This window comes from Hyperolius riggenbachi, chromosome 1 (assembly GCF_040937935.1).
Source record: "Hyperolius riggenbachi isolate aHypRig1 chromosome 1, aHypRig1.pri, whole genome shotgun sequence".
Lineage (NCBI taxonomy): Eukaryota > Metazoa > Chordata > Amphibia > Anura > Hyperoliidae > Hyperolius > Hyperolius riggenbachi.
This window is the reverse complement of record NC_090646.1, coordinates 549,839,683-549,860,969: the sequence shown is the minus strand read 5'-3', so window position 1 is coordinate 549,860,969 and position 21,287 is coordinate 549,839,683. Positions and strand designations below refer to the sequence as shown.

At 40.6% G+C, this 21,287-nt stretch overlaps 1 protein-coding gene across 4 annotated transcripts in view; it reads right to left on the bottom strand.

Moving 5' to 3' along the window:
• Window positions 1–21,287, bottom strand: part of MCC (MCC regulator of WNT signaling pathway) — a 476,123-nt gene that overhangs the window by 63,132 nt on the left and 391,704 nt on the right. For all 4 annotated transcript variants that reach the window (XM_068247285.1, XM_068247291.1, XM_068247296.1 and 1 more), the window contains 3 exons: window positions 17,126–17,266; window positions 10,618–10,718; window positions 4,445–4,628 (listed from right to left, as the gene is read on the bottom strand). In XM_068247285.1, the coding sequence (XP_068103386.1) occupies window positions 4,445–4,628; window positions 10,618–10,718; window positions 17,126–17,266 (426 nt within the window). The remainder of the gene's footprint in view (window positions 1–4,444; window positions 4,629–10,617; window positions 10,719–17,125; window positions 17,267–21,287) is intronic.

Below are 21,287 nucleotides of genomic sequence, written 5' to 3'. Positions count from 1 at the left end.
ATCTCTGCTGAATGCATTCTAGGTCCAAAACCGTTTTGTTCAACAAAGACAACACTTTTAAGTGTTAAGTTGTGGTGAATACCGCTACACCCCACTAGGCCTCCAGACCGTGCTCGACCAGGTCAGCAAGCCCACTGGAACCACGAGAAAAGAAGGTCCACACTCATCCAGATAAAAGCCGCTTTATTTAGGTCGTATCCACAAGAATCCAAATAATTCACTAATAACTTTTAAGTGTTCGTGTACTTATAACTAAATATGGTAGAAATGTCTTTCATTCCTAATCCGTAATGCTATATAATTACAGTATTAATTTTAGCCCTCTTTGATCCAGCTCCAGTGTGTACAGTAAAAGTTGCTACTGTGGGCTTATCCTGATAGCAAACTGACTACAGGGTATGCTGATCCTGGTTGGAAAAATGTGAATCCAAAATATTCCCTCGGCTGTAATGGGTCACTGATACTAATGGGCACAGGTAATAATGGGGCAGTACTGCAACATAAATAATCACCACCAACATACCAAAATGGTACTAATGCCTAGGGATGGTCAATGAGCTGTAAATAATTCAGAGAGGATTATGCAAATGCTGAATACAAATGTATGCAGCTTGAAAATGAATCAGTGGAATCCACTTTGGAGGGATTCGATCTTCCAGCTGCATACATTTACATCCAATATTTGCAGAATCAGAGTAAATCTAGAGCAAAACAGGTGCAGATGTGGAGCAGATGCTCAGAGTGACAAATCAGAATCCTTGACTTGGACCCCTGCTTTATACTTGCACAAGTTTTGCTCTAGCTTTCCTCGCAATGGTTTTGATAAATCTGCCCCAGACTACATAAAAAAATATTCATACACATACTTCACGGCTTTCTCATGTTCATATGGTTATTGTAATATCCAGTGGTGCACATCGAGTATGTGAAGGACAACAGATCAGATCACGTGTTTCAGAATCACATGTCAAATCATAAGAGTGCTTCTTTTAAATCGAGATGAATTAAAGCATCTGCAAGCATTTTTGGAGAACATGATCTGTAGGTGGTTTGTGGGGGCACATTTGAGAAACACTAACCAACTCCTTAATGTCAATTAAAAAAAAAGAAATAGAAGATGACAAAGCTGAGGCAGATAGCCAGAGGTTCAGCACTGCAGCAGGCAAAAACACATTGGTAATCACACCCTCCATAAATGTATCATTAATATAGCGCCAACATCTTCCGTAGAGCTGTACGATGTACAAAACATAGAGCAAACAATGATTAGCTTTGGAAGATGTATGGGATGTTCTATATATTGCATTATCTCCCCAAAATCATCCTGGCTTTTCCAACCAGCTTAAAGAGATGAAGTAGTCTTTTAGAAATGCATAGTCTTCAAGAAACGTCATGCACAAAGAGGTCAGCAGAACGTTTTTTTTTCAATATAGGGTAAATGGAAGGATGGATAACCTATAGTGCTTTTCCCCAAAGTGGTACAAGTTGGTTGACCTGCCCCCTCTCTCATTGTATCTGTATATACAAGTTTCTTCACTAACAAATGCACTTACATTAAAATTGGTGTGGTATGCATTGTCATTTGGATGAACACCAGCGATGGATGCTGTATTTCTTCAAAAACCATGTCAGGCTGGGTTCACACTGTACTAATACACATTCTGCTTAGCAGAGCTAACAGAACAGACTGGCACGGGAGCGAATGGATCTTATGCAAAGCAATAGGATCCGTTCATATTAGTCTATTCAGAAGACTTCTGTTTGGTCCGTTCTGGCGAGCGAAACGTAAGTTTGGGTACTGCATGACCTTTCTTGATTGGCCGAAGCAGATGCTGACAAGTATACCAAGAGAGTGTAGCCGCGAAACGAAAAATATGGACGAAAAACTGATGCCCAACATAACAAACTGATCCACTTGAAGCTGAAAACAGATAAGATTTCACAGGATCAGTTTTTCATCGAACCAGTGTGAACCCAGCCTTGTGTGTTATTTTATGTATAGGACTCCACCACAGTTTGTTCACCTTATATGGAACCTATGGCATATAACTATGCTAATCATGTATGTAATATTCTTGTTTTGCATAATACATTTTTATGTGGTTTCAAAAAAACAAAAATAAACCCTCCAATCTCTTAAATACTTAAGGCTCTGCTCTAAAACAAATAAAAAGTGCTCTATTGGGAATTACTGTGGTCAAGTAAGCCCAGGTCAAAGGTTAAAAATGCTTTTGAAGTCCTATGTGAATAACTTAATGACAACTGGTTTCTGACATCACTGCATGCTATGCCAGTCCACAAGATGAATGTGAAGGGCAAAGAGAAAATCGCATTGCAGGGTGAGACTGACCACACCGGCAGTGAAGAGGTTACAGTGGATGGGCTGCTCTTTTCTATAGCATTAGAAACCAGCCTCATGCCTCTCTGGAGGACTGGTAATCATCTAGCGGTGGAGGGTTAGGTCACCCATTAACATGTCTGTCTGCAGCACTGCATGATCTCAGTTATCAGCCAGGGAATAACATCCCATCACGGCTTGTATTAAGTTGCACTGTTTGTGAACCATTAATGAGCAACCACAGCACTATTAACAAAAAGTCTAATTCCTCCCTGTGGCGTGGTGCTGGCGCTATGAAATATTGATAATGAATACGTTTCCCAAGTCAAGTTTGAGGAAATCTGAGAAACACAACTTGATGTCCTTGAATACCTTTCAAGTAAAATGAAAAATACGCTACCCCCACTGTCACAGTTTAAAAAACGACACATAACTATCAGTCTCGTGGGGGAAACCTGCACAAAGCAGACAATGTGGTTGCTTTTTAAATAAAATGAGCTTTAGCAAACCAGTGCATTTTGCTGTATGATATTTTAGATCACTCAGACTCAGTTGGAGCAATTTTTGGGAACCTGGAGTTGGAATCTGTGGTTTCATGACCTGAGGAGTCTGAGTTGGAGTCAATGATTTTTCCAGAGCCCTGACAGAGCTGTGAAGTCAAGAGTCAGTATTGAGGGGTTGGAGCAATTTTTGGGTACCTGGAGTTCTGGTTTTATAAGCTGAGGAGTTGGTTTTATACAAACTGCATAGCCCTGGAGTTATGTTACACTTCTTCACTGCAGGGCAGGTGCTGTACAAAAGATGCCCATGAAGAAAAGGCACAACAAAAATATGTACAATCTTTATAATATCACAGAACACAAAAATCAATAACTCATTGCTGGTGATTGATCATTACACTCTACAGATTTCTGGGCACATGAACGGATTAGTGATTATTAGGATCGTGGCAGTGGGGTTTTAATATGGGGATATTAATACTCTTTATTATGAACTGATCAATCACTGAGTTATTGATCATTCTCTAATCAATTGTAAAGATTGTACATATTTTTGCATTACCTTTAAATTGAGACACTTTTTTTTTCTTCATGGCCCTCTTATCTAACTACGCTAATGTTCCCTAGCCCACTCAGTTAAAGTGTGTGCACAAACTTCTGTTTAACAAAATATTCATCTGGCTTTGATAGGAAACGCCTGTTCTTTGTATGGGCAATGGACCAGGCGGATAGCCATCAACACTGCAGTACACAAGCCACATTTTCATTGCTTTGTACTGTATTGTATAGCACCAAACTAGTGGCACACAGTCAATATTTATAACAGCTTATGTGACATGTAATGGTGCAGGGTGGCAGACCAGGTAAATGAACAAGGTGGCTGATCAGGTAGTAATGCACCATGGCACGCATCACCGTCTGCTCTGATACATCCAAGATGTTGGGACGGTTGCTGTGAGGGCACCACATCAGCCTGTGTTAACAGAGATGAGACCAGGAGCCAAATGGTGCAGTATCGTAAGATACAGGGGTAGCGCAATTGTACAAGAGTAATTATACTCATAAAGATGGATTACAGAACCTGCAACCCCCGTAATATCACCTACGGGGAAATCACCATTTCCGCTTGGTATTCCAGGTCCTGCCAGAACTGGGCGGTTGCTCTCCTGGGGTCCTTACTAGCTGTGGATGGCACCACACTAGTGGGAAGGACGCCTTCAAAGAAGGTGTAGTGGGCAATGTAGAGAGGTGGAGGCACCTGAAAAATATGCATCTCACAGAGTAAAATATGATAAAGTAAAGTATATGCGGTATCTTACCTCTCCAGATAAACCAACCCAGACAACGAAGGTTTATATCAGGCAATGTTTATTCAAGCACAATTTTATGGTTCATCTGGAGAGGTAAGATACCTCATATTTTATTTTATCAAACTTTACTCTGAGAGTTGCATATTTTTCGGGCTCCTCCACCCCTCTACCAATGCATCCTAGTGATTTATGTAAAGATTATTTTAGTGATCAGTCTGCTAGTCTACTAGCCAGAAACTAAAATCTTTTATGCAAACAGAGAAATAAAGTGAAGGACCTCGGTGCCTGGCCGTTACCTTGTATGGCTGTTTGAGGACAGGCTTTCCCATGGCTGCACACTGCACCCCGTGACAGCAAACGCCCCTCCACAGCTGCCATCCAGCTTCATCAGAAGAGCTTTAGCTGCGTTCTCCGCGGTCTTCCTGCAGTCATGCGCTCGCTTCAGCATCTGCGTGATATTCTCATCCCCCGACTGCTCCGCTAAATCACAAAACAAAAAACATCCGTTACATCTCACCCTCAGCTGTTGTGTGCATAATAGACCTATAGATGAAGAACTACATGCAAATATACATTCAGCACCTACGAGACTGCGGGTTTCTGGTGCAAATAATTTCTCCTTGTAATTTACTGTATATGCAGCTTGAACTTGGACCAATAAAAAATTGACATGAAGTTATTCTGATTGGTCCAATTCCAAGCAGCATATAATTAACATGACGTTTGAATGCAAGGAGAAATGTTTGCATCTTATTGGTCATCCCTAGTGTGGAGATAATATAAAGGTGGCCACCAGAATTGGTCAACAAGATGCTTATAATTCTGCTTACATACAAATTTAGTTTACCCAAAAAAGTTTACTGCATGATAAACCGAGCATGGCATGGTTACAGATAACAAAAAGAACAGGGTTTCCAGATTGAGCATCTTGTGAAAGATGTCTTCAAAAGTTACCATTTACACTAAGAAGAAAAACAAAGATGCAAACATCCTGTTCATATTGCAATATGTACTGTAACCAACAGTCTGTCCATATCACAATGCATAAACAATGGTCAACTTATCATGCGATTACAAACATTAGAACATAAACAACAATCAACATAAAACTTCAAATGTATAAGATGCTGAACCACTCCTGTAACAGAGGGCAAAAGCCTGACCCTATATTCCTGAAGGGGGACGCCAATAACCAAACCATTCTTGCCAAATGAATTGACATTTTGGAAAGGTAGCTGAAATATGCTTGCATACAAATTTAATGCAATACTGTATGTAGATTAGGAAGTGTATTTCATTGGCCAGTTCCAAGCTGTATAATTGCATCAAATTTGCACCCAAGCCAGAATTATCAGCATCTTATTAACAATAACTAATGGCCACACACTAGACAGCTGAGCCGATTTCAGGCAAACTGTCAAATTTGGATCAGATTCACCTGAATGGGGAAGCGACATGATGAGTTAAACATGTGCATGTACAGTTACAGATGGTCAATAAGATGCAACGAATACAGAGTTGATGCATGATTATGTAAATTTTGTTTGCAAATTTATGCAGCTTGAAAATGGTCTAATCAAGTCCCATCAAGGTTTCAAGTATACCTGAGAAGTTTAAAAGAGAAGCATTTATAATTACCTGAGGCTTCCTGCAGCCCCATGCTGGCTGTGGGCTCCCTTGCCATCCCTCCTTGCCATCCTCCTGGACTAGTCCACTGTCCTGCAGTCAGCTCTAGCCAGTAGAGCTCAGTCGCACCCCTATTGTGCTCCTGTGGCCAGGAGCATTTTTGCCTGCGGGGTTTGGGAGTGCAATGGAGACATGCATGTCGCCAGGCTGCGCATACACAGTGGAGCATGACTGGCAAATTTACCAGAGCTGACCTCGGGACATCGGAGCAGCTGGGGAGGATGAAAAGGGAGCCAACAGCCTGCATGGGGATGGCAGAAACATCAGGTAAGTATAAATGCTTCTGTTTCAAACAACTCAGGTTTCCATTAAATTGATTGGTCTATTTTCAAACTGCACATCTTTGCATCCAGAATTTGCATAAGCCTGCATCAAGTCTAAATAATTTGCATTTCATTGATCATCCCCATGTACAATCCCAGTCCTACTTAAAACTAGGCAGTGTTCCTCCCCCACCACTTTTTTTCTCCACTATGGCCTCAATTCACTAATCAGTTTAGACTAGTCTACTGATGGTTTTTTAGTTGCATCAAAGGGGAATTCACTATTACCAAATGTTTTAGGCCTGTTTTTAGACCTGGTCTAAACCATTCGGTAATTAGGCGGGTAAAGCAGGGGAAATTATCAAAAGATACAATTCATAAACAAGTAGCTATGACTGGCATCCTTCTCCTTTGATGAGTTCTCCTCTGCATAGAATTAAACTCCTGCATAATTAAGTCAAAAGGTTCCATCCTCACATCTAAAATACCTCACAGAATTACTTTATCGATAGAAATCAGCTGGTCTAATCTCTGTCAGAAAAAGTGGGCGTGGTTACTCCTTGTTTGCCTTTGTGAATTGTGTAATTACTGAATGTTAGACCAAGTCTAAAAACAGGTCTAAAACATTACACCAAACCATCAATAGACTAAAAACCATCTGTAGACTAGTCTAAAATGTGTAGTGAATTAAGGCCTATCGATTTCTGTCGATAAAGTAATTCTGTGAGGTATTTTAGATGTGAGGATGGAACTGTTTGAATTAATTATGCAGGAGTTTAATTGTATGCAGAGGAGAGCTCATCAAAGGAGAAGGATGTCAGTCATAGCTATTTGTTTGTGAATTGCATCTTTTGATCATTTCCCCTGCTTTACCCACCTAATTGCCAAATGGTTTAGACCAGGTCTAAAAACAGGCCTAAAACATTTGTTAATAGTGAATTGCCCTTTGATGCAACTGGCCAAACCATCAGTAGTAGACTAAAAAACATCAGTAGACTAGTCTAAACTGCTTAGTGAATTGAGGCCTATATGGGTTAGGAGTCAAGGTCTTTAAACTACAGTTTCACTTCAGGTTTGCTTGAAATATCCTGCCTGCCCCAACATCACTGCATAACGTTCAATTGATTTGACAAGGGAGCGGAATGGGACAGCAATCAATACTGGCAGAAAATCCCGCAGTGTAACGTTTATATACTTGTATCAAGCAGGACAAAAATCACAAGTAAAAGTGGCTTCCATTGATTTCAGTCTAATTTCTGCTGTAGTTTGATCACATTCATGGTGCATTGAGCAATATCTCTGACTGGTATAAGGAGTTAATGGGAGTAGTCATCTATGTCAGGTCATTCTCAGCTCATGTGGGCAGATTAGACTGTACAAGATTTTTCCTGTACAACTTAAACCAGTTTTTATATTTCAATCAGAATTCCGGCCTAAACTTAAAGAAGAAATAAAAAAATAAAATGAACGCATATAACCAGTTAACTTGAATATGAGCTTTTCTTGGATGCAGAGAGTAGCTCACATATCACATATGCCAATCATATCTCCTTACATCAGGGGTTCTCGGAATGCTACATGTATCCCCAGAGGCACTTCTCACATGATAACAGCATATTTCTGCTTGCCAAAGTACATTGGAATAGCAGATTAAAGTTTCATTAAAAAACAAATCATGGATAACATATACAATAAAGTGCTCTAACAAAACATTCCATTAAGCACTAAATATACATATCCCTCAATTTATGCTGGTTATTGAAATTCTGATAATACTAATTTTTTTTTTTGGGGGGGGGCAAATATTAGGTTTAAAAGGTTTATCTGCCCCTGAAAAGATAACAAGACTACACACGCTATACTGAACAAGATGGCCAATGTATCTCTACTGCTTCTCCCGCAAACAAAGATAAGAAAGTGCCAAGGCAGTGTCTATTGTTGTCAAATTGACTATTATACTTTTGTATGAGGAATAGCTGATCCAAAGATGAGGACTATCACCAGTACTCGGGCTATAGTTTTGAGGCAAGTGCAGGGCAGCAGTGTCACTAGCCTAGAGGCTATCAACTGATTTGTTGCTATGGAGGGGGAAAGTGAAGAGAGAGCGCTGGATGGAATAGCTTCTGGCATTATGGATAAGTATTACTTTATTTAAAAAACTCCAATGCAGCGATGGATTGTAAATAAAGTTTCAGACAATGGAACAGAACACACAAATCCGTGAATACACCGTCACAAATCCCCAGAGAATGTTTAGGTACATGAAGTCAATGGTGTGGGGATAAAGTAGCCCAGGCAGTTTACTCATTCATTGGGAAATGTGCATGATCGAGTAGTATAAGTGTAGAAGTAGTAAGGGGAAGGACCCTTCCCAAAGGCTTACAATCTGGGGGAGGAGGGGGGAGAAATAGGAACACACTAGGCCAGGTAGGAGAACATGAAGCTAGAGGGTTGGTCGAATGACGCTAAAGATATGGCATGGTAGGTTTTTTAGGTGACATTGGGGGGTGCTCTTGTACACGCACTAGATTCTCAGCCAAAGGAGTCATGGGTTGCCTTGGCCGAGTTTAATCCAATTTGTGTACATGGCTTTAATCAAGAATTGTCCGTTTTTCTATCAACCATAATTTCCAAAGTACAAGACACACCACTTCTGCCCAAAAAATGGGAAGAAAAAGTTGGGGATTCCCTGCCTCTGTTTCCGCTCCTCCCGCGTGTCTCCGCTCCCCCCAGGTGTTTATCTGTAGCCGGCTCACCTAATAATGGCGCGAGCGCAGATTGCAGACCTCCGTCTCTTATGTGCGGCTTCCCCTAGTGATGGCTTGTACGGATGATGCAATCAGTAGAAGCCATCACTAGAAGAAGCTGCATGGAAGAGACAGAGATCTGCAATCCCTGCAGGCACCATGGATGAAGTGGGTGGGGGGAGGAGATACAAAGGGGAGGGAGCGGAGGCATGCGATAGGGGAAGCAAGCACACGCTGAGACACATGGGCCACAAAGGAGAATACCGGGAGAGACATGGGGCACAAAAGGAGGACATGAGGGAGACATGGGGGAAAAAAAGGAGGACACGGGGGAGACATGAAGCACACAGGAGGACACATGGTGTACACAGTAGTACACCATTTGGGGGAGAACATGTACAAGACACTCCTGGAACATGAACGCACCAGGCTTGGTATATATTTTGTTTCGGCTGGTTTTTGCTCTCTAAACCTAGGTGCGTCTTATATTCCAGAGCAACTTATACGCCGGAAAATACAGTATCTTGCAAATTACAAATGTGATTACGATTTAATCCTCACAATCCGAAGACAAGTTATGGAATCCTACTTTATATGAATGGAAGAGTGATTCTTTGGGAAGATTGCATCTACATTTAGGAGTCACTCACATTGATAGTGCAAATAATGATGCACGTGGTAAAGAAACATTGCTAAAATTAGGTAGTACATCATGTAATAAAGCTAAAATACTGCACTAGATTACACTGGGTGACAGAACCACTCACACAGCTAATCTCAAAACTGCCATTCAGGAGATAACATTAAAGCCCTAGTTTTCAGTCACTCAATTTTATTTTTATGCATATGACCTTACATTTGTCATGATCTGTAAAGCATTTCACCCTTTACTTTTTGCAACAACTGTACATTAAAAATACCAGACTCAGTACTGCCACTTCCGATTGTGACTATAGTCAATATTATTACCTGTTGAATCTCCAACCCCTATCCCATCATCACCCACATGAAACAGTCATGGAGGAGCTGGGAAGAAGCACAAGCAAGTTTTTACTTTGATCTAGCCAACCTCCCCCACCTTCTGAGAGTTTAACGCTTTGAGACTAGTACTGTAGCACTACAGCTGAGCAGAGTCTTAAGTTTCCTGTTCAGTGCATAAAAAAGCATTTAACAATCCTCAAAACTTCCATAGTATGTTTCTTTATAAAAGGGTTAACTAAAAGAGCAGTTAGAAATTGTTTATTATTGAAGGCAGGGCACTTAGAGGTACACATGTCATTTATAAACACACAGGTGAGGATGTAAGAAGGGTTATAATTTTTTTTACTCACTGAGAAAAAGAGGAACTGCAGCTGTGGTGCTGCACACAAAGTGTTATTCCCCTTTAGGACAGGGCGGTACTATTAGTCTGGTGATCTGCTCTATGATGGGGAGGGAACTCCCACTCTGCTGGCAAGAGAGATTTACAGGAGGAAGTTAGAAACAACCCAAATTTGTGCTTTACTAATTAATTCAAGTTTACCATCATATGCATTATAAAAATGGGAGGCTGAATAAGGACACAATTTAATCTGATGCTACAGCTTGTCTAGCAGTGAGCTATCTGGTACAGATCTGGGTGCTGTGCAATACTGCAGAATGATAATCTCTGGGTGTTTTAACAAATATGTTTATGACAGAAAATGTAACAAAAACAAAGTAATTTTTGACTTGTGGTTCTGCTCTGCCAGAATATCCAACCCTTATACAGATGAGGAGCTTTGGGACTCTTACCTACTGATCCGACTCCAGCAGCTCTGAACTGTCCAAGAATGAGAGACTGCTCGCTTTCCGCAAGTGCTAGTAATAATTCATATGCTTCAATACACTGCTCACTAAAGCAGGGGAAGAGGAGAAAAAACATGAATCAATATCTGGAAGCAGCAAATGTTCATCATACCAAGACAAGCATAGAGATCTAGATATATCTCACAGGTAGCACTTAAGCTACTGACCCACTGGTGACCTTAAATCACTGCTGCATTATAAATGTTCATCGGTGTATTGTGCCATCTGTGATTAAACTCTACAGTACATAAGGATAAATGGAGAAGGAAGCACACTGCCAGAGGATGGGATTAGCCTTCTTGTCTTTTGCTTCATTGCAAAATATGAGCTACTACAAACATAGCTTTCAGCAAACAGTAAGAGCTGTTACAACATTTTTTTTCTATTATGACCCACACTTGGAAAAGGAAAAAAAAAAGTTAATGGCTACAAACCTTTTCTGGAAATAAATTCAGAATAAACTGACCTATACAAAAATGACAACACACCATTACATATTTTATATCTAATATCCAACAAGCCACAGCACCCATATCTCCCTGAAAGCAGGTCCTGACTTTAGACATCATGGTAAGGACACAACGTACAGGTAAAACTAGAAGGATTAGAATATTGTGCAAAAGTCCATTTATTTCAGTAATTAAACTTAGACGGTGAAACGAATATATGAAATATGAACCCTTTGCAGGTGTTTTGGATTAATTACTGTATATAAAACTTTATAAATCACTGTCACGCGCTAGTCAATTTCAACCTTTTATTAAAATTTTGTATAAAGTAATCTCAATCTATACCCACACCACTTTCGTACAACAACCACACTGCAGAGAGGCCTCTCCACTTGCTTTAACTACCTGCTCCACTGATCAATCTAAAATTGATTGGATATATATCCTAAAAGGGAAAAAAAGGGAAAAAAGAAGGGAGATTGTATGTATTCCGTCTTGGTTCCCTTAAAATGTATCAACATTTGTTTAAAAAGGAGGTAAAAAGAAAAAACGTTGTTTCAATCCTATTCTCTTTTTCAGAAAATAAGTTCTAATGTCACTTTTCAAAACTCGCAGTATAGTCTCGGACTCACAGTTTCCTTATAGGCAGATACGTCCCTCCGTTGGAGAGTCCCGACTGGTATCTTCCCCGTGTGTGGTCAGTTCCTAAACCGCTCGGATAATCCGGGTTCTCCCCTTCTGCCCGCCACTTGCCAGATAGACGTTCTTGAACAGCATACGTCACTTCCGCGTACGTCACTGAAGTCCGCCCGCTATGTTCTTCCCGTCTTCTGGTATCTGGCTTGTACTACTGATGGGTGACGTCACCTTTCTAAGCTACTGGAACTTCGTTAGCGGCTGCTGCGCGCTGGCAGTACGCTATTTCCACAGCTTATACAGATTCGTATGGGCATTCAGTTGGCTTGAATAAACACCTCACCTGAACATAGCGGGCGGACTTCAGTGACGTACGCGGAAGTGACGTATGCTGTTCAAGAACGTCTATCTGGCAAGTGGCGGGCAGAAGGGGAGAACCCGGATTATCCGAGCGGTTTAGGAACTGACCACACACGGGGAAGATACCAGTCGGGACTCTCCAACGGAGGGACGTATCTGCCTATAAGGAAACTGTGAGTCCGAGACTATACTGCGAGTTTTGAAAAGTGACATTAGAACTTATTTTCTGAAAAAGAGAATAGGATTGAAACAACGTTTTTTCTTTTTACCTCCTTTTTAAACAAATGTTGATACATTTTAAGGGAACCAAGACGGAATACATACAATCTCCCTTCTTTTTTCCCTTTTTTCCCTTTTAGGATATATATCCAATCAATTTTAGATTGATCAGTGGAGCAGGTAGTTAAAGCAAGTGGAGAGGCCTCTCTGCAGTGTGGTTGTTGTACGAAAGTGGTGTGGGTATAGATTGAGATTACTTTATACAAAATTTTAATAAAAGGTTGAAATTGACTAGCGCGTGACAGTGATTTATAAAGTTTTCTGTACATATTTGAGGGTTGAGGAATCCCTCCACAGGACACGCAGCTTGTAGATTAGGTGCTAACTCCAGCGCCGGAGAGTGTTTTTCACATAGTAATTACTGTATATACTTGAGTATAAGTTTAGAAATTTAGGCCTGATTAACTTCATAAAAGTATAGGGATCGACTTATACACGAGTCATGGGAAACACTGAGCACACCGAGTAATATGTGTACTATAAGTGGCTGGATAGTGTAATGGTTAAGGGCTCTGCCTCTGATGTAGGAGTCCTGGGTTCAAATCCTGGCTCTTCCTATTTAGTAAGCCAGCACCTATTCAGTAAGGAGTTCATTGGGCAAGTCTCCCTAACACTACTACTGCCTACTGAGTGCGCTCTAGTGGCTGCCTCGCAAGCGCTTTGAGTCCGACAGGAGAAAGGCGCTATACAAAAAAAGGAATTATTACTATTAGTGACATTCCCATTTGCTGCAATTTACTTTGTAGTGATATTTTGAGGAAAGGAAATTCCAAGAAACCATAGGTCTGAAAGTCCTGGCCACAACAATTAACAAGGAAAGGGGCAGGGGGGGGGGGGGGGAATACTGTGCTGCAGGAAGAGGGGTGAATAATTGCAGCACTTGGAGGCCTGAAGGTGTTATTGACTGCACTTACCCCCCTGGGTTAATGGCTGCAATGCTGGGTTAATGGCTGCAATGCTGTATGCAGTGCAATCATTAACCCCTCCTGAGCCCCAAGTGAAGCCATTAACTTTGCTGGGTAGACTTATACTTGAGTCAATAAAAAATTCCAACTTAAGAGGGTTGGATATTGGAGTTGACTTACATACGAGGTCGACTTGTATTCGAGTATATACAGTACCTGAGGGGATGCCCAACTCCAGTCCTCAAGGGCCGAGATCCTCAAACATATTTGACGCAGCTCAATTTTATTGATGGGACTGAATCAGGAAAGGTGTAGATCATAAAGTAGAAAACATTTCTCCATTTCTCAGTCCATACTAAACCCTGGCATGGCTATGGCCCTCGAGGACTGGAGTTGGGCATCCCTGAATTAGTTGATATTGAACCTTTTTACAAAACTCTAATGGTCAGATTTTGAGGTTTCATAAGCTGTAAGCCATAATCATTAACATTATAACAAGTAAAGGCTTGAAATATCTCGCTTTACATGTAAGGCAGGTGGCCAGATATAGGTGGCTGCTGTTTGACTATTTTTGACACCCTGGCAAGTCTTAAACAAATTCTGTTATAAAAAAAATACTCCTCTGGGGGATACTTACCTCGTGAAGGGGAAGCCTCTGGATCCTAACGAGGCTTCCTCTGTCCTCCGGTGTCCCTCCGTTAAGTGCCTGGGTCACCCTGGGTCTCCGCGATCCAGCGCAGGTGTACTAGCAGCTTTTCAATCGGGTAAGGCGGAAATAGCCAAACCCTGATCGATCCACTTTATTCCGCAGACGCGAGTTCTTTTGCGCCTGTGCAGTAGAGCAGATACGATCAGGCTCGGCTATTTCCGCCTAGCCCGAAGGAAGAGCCGCTACTGCGCCTGCGCTGGATCCCGGCAAAGTACATATATCAAGCCTTGTCAGGCTTGTCGGGGGAGGATTGCAGGAGGCTTTGGGGAGCCAGCACTGGATTGCCTGCAGCTACAAAGATGGGAGAAGCCTCATTGGGACCCTAAGGCTTCCCCCTCCCGAGGCAAGTACTCTCCAGGGGAGTATTTTTTTGATACAGAGTCTCTAAGGATTAAAACTTTTATGCTGCAGTTGCAGTTGAAATCACTGTGTGTCTTCTATCTGTAGGGGAATGTTGGTGACATGAGCTATAGTTTCCTCCATCTGTGTCTCTCACTGCTCCTCCTACATTGTCTACAATGTGAAATAAATCAAAAATTCAACTACTGGAGAGAAGCTCCCTCTTAATAGCCACAGCTGGCAGCTGCATCTTGCTTTAGGACCCCTAGGAAATTGAACGCTGGCAATAAACCATGCAATTCATAAAGTAAGTTATTTAAGAAATTATTTAAGAATTCCATTAGAAAACACTTTATTTTAAATTTCTGGAGAGAAACTATTGAGTAAGACTGACTGTTTGCCATCAATGAAGAGAAAATTAGTGGCAGATCTTATGACAGCTTTGCACGAATTACAGAATCATTCGCTTTTGAATGACTGCATTGCATGATGTATGGGCAGATTAAAAAGATGATGAATCAGCCAGGAAATTAACTGCTTAAGCCTACATATCTACTCAGCGAATCTTTTAAATAACACGGTGGTACTGCCATTCTTCTCTGTGAATCAATAATGGTCCACCTTACATAACAGGTGCCTTTGTTGCAAACAGTTAAATGGTGTTCTACTTACTAGTGAGTTAAAAACTTGTCTGAAAAAGGTGGTACAAGGGGAATGAATACTGAAGCACGGGCCTAAAGGGATGGCCCAAGCATACCTTAAAATGTAACCTTTTTTGGGTATATATTAAAATCATAAGAGTGCCAGAAAGTCTTAAATAAAGGTTTGTATACATAAACAGTCATGCATAACGTGTGTGCTATACAAATCGCAACACTAGCCTAAAATGTTTTGCCCAGAGAGGGGGCTTTCTTCAGAGGACAAATGCGTAACTGTGAGTCAACATAACACCCCCCCATCAGTACCACCACCACAAAAAGAGAGACAACTGTCAAAAATGTATGTAGTCCTGTCTGAGCTGAAGCACTAATAGCTCAGTGCTCCTCTTTAAGAGAGAGGCACCGCAGAGAGACCTCCCAATTCTACCAGTCATTGACTAGTGTTGTGATTTGTATAGCACCCGCACTTTATTTTGCTCTGTCCTGTTGGACCAGTGTCTTTCCCATCCGGCTATACTTGGGTAGATGTTGGTGGAACTGTTGGTGTTTGTTTGAATTAACATATGCATTCGTGGCCAGCCAAAATAAGCCCAGAAACGCTTGAGTAGACGCTCTCAGGAGTAACACACCAGGATCAGTGTAGGACTGACTGATATTACAAACCCGTATTTTCATTTAACAACTAAGAAATCAGTCATTTCAAAATGGTCAGCAGAAGAATCTACTCAAAATCAATGAGTGATTTCATAATTTGTAATCATGTTTTATCATTAATTGACATTATATGAACATTGGATGGTGTAACTGTAAATCAGGGTGTATAGTAAGGTTTTACATTGATTAAATCATTTATAAATGAATACTATAAAATTAAGCAATGCTATTCATTTATTTATATACAGTAAAGTGCCTCATTCAAAATTAAAGAGCTTTAAAACAAAAGGATTCCTAGAGAATACAAGTCTATTGCAACATAAAAAGAAAAAGCACAGTAAAACTAACACTAAAATACAAGATACGAAACACAAGAGGACAAAGAGAACTAAAATGGTGTAGTATGTACTGATAATGATGAAGACACAAAATAGAGTAATTACACTCACAAGAAAGGGTCACCACTCAGGCAACCACTATGTAGGCACTCTACTCACTCCTAGACCTGCACTGTATGTTCTCCTACTTATTCCCTGATGAAGCAGGGTCATACCCACGAAATGCGTTGCACTGAACCCCTGGAGTATCTAATACATTTTTGTTGATTTACCATCAGCATTTCCTTGTGTGTTTGGAGAATGCAAGTTCACCACTGCCTACCTTACTTTTAAACTTTTTAGCAAATTGTATCCTGTTGGCGCCTCTGTTCATTTGTTGTACAAAAACTGAAAGAGGGCGAATATCTGGAAAGTAATCTTTAAACTAAGAAATGAAATATGGTCAACAGAACACTGATATATGGCCCTTTCAGTGTAGAACACCTCTAGTAACTTAAATGTCTTCTCAGTTTGCAGGAAAAAAAACGAACTTTGACAAAATATATCCTATATAATAAAATAATACAGAAGTGTTTTTCAGGTGCTGCAAAGTTATCAGTTAAAGAATACCTGAGCATGAAAATTTAAATAAATACATGGTTTTTTTTTTTAGAGAAAAGGCTAAAAAGGCTGAAACTACAGAACGGTAATGGTAAATTAAAAGGAACGTGTCTCACACTGAACAGAAACCCCAAAACAGGTGAAAAAATTCACATACAGTACGTGCATCTGAATCATGTATTTAGTTGATTCCCTAAAACATTATTATTTATTTATCAACATCTTCCATAGTGCTGTAAATAGTTTAGTTAATTTCTATTTATCAAATGATAATATTTAATCGTGGTAATGAGCCCACACGTTTCAGGGCTGGTACACACAATGCAATTTTCCAGTAATTTCCCATTGTTTGATCATTTCCAACATCGATCTGCTTCCGATTGAGAAATGGATTTTGAGATCAGTACTGCAAAAAAATCAGTCCCTTTCTCAGTTATAAGCAGATCTAATAGGCATTACCCAGAGTAAGCAGGCAGCATACATTTCTCATAACACAAGGAGTGGTCACAGTTGCTCCAAGACCCACCTGTACTGCAGAGCCAGCCTCAGGGCAGTAGCATTGGATTCATATTTGCCAACCAGCATGCTCATTCTCTCCGCATTGCTCTTACACTCCTCCAGTGTTATCGTCAACAAATCATTCTGCGACTTTAAGTGCTCTATTCGACTGCAGAGAAAAGATCAATATTTTATCCTCTCATGTAAATCACAAGCAGATTTCTTTTTTTTTTTTTTTTAACAGAACAAACTGCACTCCATTGAGAGCAACAAATACAGGCAACACTTTAGATCAATAAGCACTTAGGTGCTATAATCATAATTATGCTGCTCCTTTGTTGAGAAGCACAGTCCAGAATATTCCATTTATTTATCCTTCTGTGCATTTCCAATTGATGCCTCCACTGTGGAGCATTTCTTCAGAGCTCTCACCCCTGCAAGGCACATTTTGTTTTCTATCTCATGGAAAAGTTTGCTCTATAGATTGCCCGTGACTTCAACCTGTTCAATGATGATTCATATGAAAAACCTATTTTGTAAGGATCTATTTTTGAAGTACCGGTACTATACGTGATGTAATAGTCTGAATAGCTAACAGCTAAACAAAATTCATAAATATTTAACATGGAAATTGTAGCTATAACACAAGATAAACTGGCACTAGCACATTAAAGCCCAAAGACATGAGGTAAAAAGAAAATCTATTTTCTGAACAGCAAGTTTAAAAAACTGTCTGATTATCAAAGTGAACTTTTGTTCTGAAATGTTATTGCTGTCTTGTCTCCCCACATCTGTGTGATTTCCTTGACTTCCTGGGCAGACAGGAAGTGAATTAATCTTTCCAAGTGAGACAGACACTGCAATGACAAAGATTTTTTTTTCTTTGCAGATTGAAGAGTTAAGGGCCCATACACTGTTCGATTTCAGGCATCGATCAATTCTATCAATTGATCGATTTTGCGATCAATTTGATCTGACAGGATGGAAAGTCTAGGTAGATCTGATGCAGGCAGCAGATCGATGGCCCATAGATTTGCATTGGATCTAATAGTGCAATCATGCATTTAGATCGATTTCATTCTGAAATCTATTGGAAATCTGTTCCTAGTGTGTGGCACACACCAGATAGATTCTTGTCAGGTTCGACTTGACAGGCATCTGAGAGAAATCTATCTGATGGTCGAATCTGCTGCAAATCTATAAGTGTATGGCCACCTTTAGAATCTCTGGTTATTTTCTGTCCCGAAGATCACCAGTTTGCTCCGCAGCAAACAATTTGGCTATTTTCATACGAAATAAGACAAAAAGACCCATGAAGGTTCCAGGGAGATGAAGTGAGGGAAAATCTCTCAAGTGGAAAAACAGTCAGCAAAACCTTTATACATTTCTAACCATTTCAGTATAGCCAGAAAACTACAGTGTGACCCTCACTGATAAGACTATAAACTATAAAACGCTTTCCTCGCAGAAAATGGCTTCTGAGAGCAAGAAAGAGATAACAAAGGGAATTTCTTATCAGTGAGGGTCACACTCAGAACTGAGTCAGCCACTTACATACATGATATTTAACTCTTTCAGGCAGAAAAAGAAAAAAGGAACACAGCATAGTTATTTGTGTGCTAGGCACTGTACATACCCATGTCTATCTCATCATGTCACCTCGGGTATCCTTTAAGTGGATACAAACAACATAGTAGCTACCTCCTTCTATAACACTGCACAGGTATGCCTCACTTGTGGACACCATTTCTTATGCTGGGAATACACCATGCGTTTTTCAAGCAGGTAAATGGTTCGATAGATAATTTCTGACATGACCGATTTCAGGTTCGCACATTTTACCGCTCGAATTGTCATAGAAGTGAATGGAAAAAGGTAAGAAAAACGAGCGGAAGATAAGCGAATCTAGTGAAGGATCGAGCAGCAAAATCGATTGAGCGGAGAATCGAACGGAAAAAACGCATCGTGTATTCTTCTTACTGATTTTCCTACTGGAGGACTGAACTATTCTTAAGCCAGCAGGGAAATTCCAGAAAATGTAATTGGATGTGCCACTAAATGTATTTATTTTGGATATTTTTTGCTCATATACTGGGTGCAAAGTATTCTAATGTTCCTCCAGCTACCCCTCTGAGCGGTAACTACAGTGGGAGATTGATTAAGGGTACAAAGGACTGTTTTCAGCAATCTTCCAAATTAGATTTTATGAAGCGATACAATTATTTCAAATTCATGTTCAGTACTAAGCCTTAGGATATATTTTAATCTTCAGCGCGTCTTCGAGCTATACAGAATACCAGGAAATTGTTTGGATGTAATGCTGGGAATACACGGCTCGATTCTGAGCTGATAAGATGGTTAGATAGATAATCTCCGACATGTCCGATCACCGTTCGATCGTTTTGCCGCTCGATTCGTCATTGAAGTGAATTGAAAAAAGATAAGAAAAACGAGCAGAAGATAAGAGAATCGCGCGGGCAAAACGATCGGGGGCAGAATCGAGTGCCAAAATCGACCAGTATATTCCCAGCATAAGTCAAAATGCAAAACAGACCACAAGTCTTGTCATCATGAGCCTCACCAAACACCAATAATACTTAAAACTGTCTCCACTGGTCCTAGCGATTGTCTAGCTCACCTTCTCTTCAGCACTACCTAGAAGGATTCATAGTTACCTTTAAACCAACACAGAATTTGACATCGTTTTTAGTATTTGTCGGCTTCATAAAACAGCCACAAAGCCACTAGCCCTCTAGAGAGGAATCATTCTGCAAATCTCACTGTTGCCCACCTGGAATCCAGATGGAAGGAGTGATACCGTTATCACTCATAGATTAAGAGCAGATTTACTGATGCTCAAGAGAGCTATTCAGATGTTCCATACCTATATTTTACTTATTGTCTGACATAACGGTTTGTTGCAAACCATTACATCTGGCATGCATGCAGAGCTTTCTAAAGAACAAGCTCACTGGGAATATTGACACGGTCTTTTCCCTTTATAGCTCCATGTGGTTCCTGCAGTAAAGTTATGTGACATTACATCTAGCATTAAAAGCTGCAATCACTGATCTATTACTTTAGCTGTTCTTGCTAAATGTCACATCAGAATCGCAACAAACTACTCTCTGTCTGACATGTTTTATTGTTCCTGCAACTCCTGTCACTGCTTTATATTTCCAATCAGGAACTACAAAGAATGTTAAAGTACTAAAGGTCAAGACAAAGGCTAGTACACACACTTGACAGATGTCGGCTGACAGAGATTAGGAACCGGCATTACTGGTCCAAGGCTGTAGAGAAGTGTAGTCAGCCTACAGGCTGACGATGCATTCAGTTGCAATGTGAGGAAGCAGAGAGTCAATGAAGCATTGCAAATGAGACATCACGCGGTGGGCATGGCAAGAACCCATCACCCAGCCAAGTTGGTCTGCCTGGCGGGAGTTGCTGTACACTTGCTGGATTGTCAGCAGAGGTGGTCTTTATTGGCCACCTCAGCCGACTTTAACGTGTGTACAGGCTTTAAGAAAATGGGAGTAAAGACTAAACACTGAGGTACAGCTACAACTAAGTAAATATTTGTTGACAGTGGTTTTTTTCAGCAAAGACCTAAAGATGCATACAAATGCACAAAGTTGTCACCCATAGTACTGGGACTCGATCCTTCAGGTAACAGTTTGAGGGCAAAGCACTACAGCAGAACAATGTTCCTCTGAGGTAGAGAGGAGGGACTATGGCACTGTGCACAGACTATCAGCTTCCGGTGTGGCCACAAATGGCCGCCTCAGATGAATTCCATCTAGCTTGTGTATGCACCTTTAGACAAGGACCATGACAGAGACGGGGACTAGGATTATGGTAGCAATTAGATTTTGAGCTTCTAGACCAGGCATGGGCAAACTTGGCCCTCCAGCTGTTAAGGAACTACAAATCCCACAATGCATTTGCCTTTATGAGTCATGATTGTGGCTGTCAGACTCCTGCAATGCATTGTGGGACTTGTAGTTCCTCAACAGCTGGAGGGCCAAGTTTGCCCATGCCTGTTCTAGACAGATGTAAGTATAATATAAATGAAAAATAATTAAAGCCTGAAGTAAAGAAATAACGGTTTAAATCTGATGGCAGCAAAAAAGTGACACTTTTCTTAGTTACGGTTTTTATAAATAAGACCGACTTTAAGCTCAAAATCC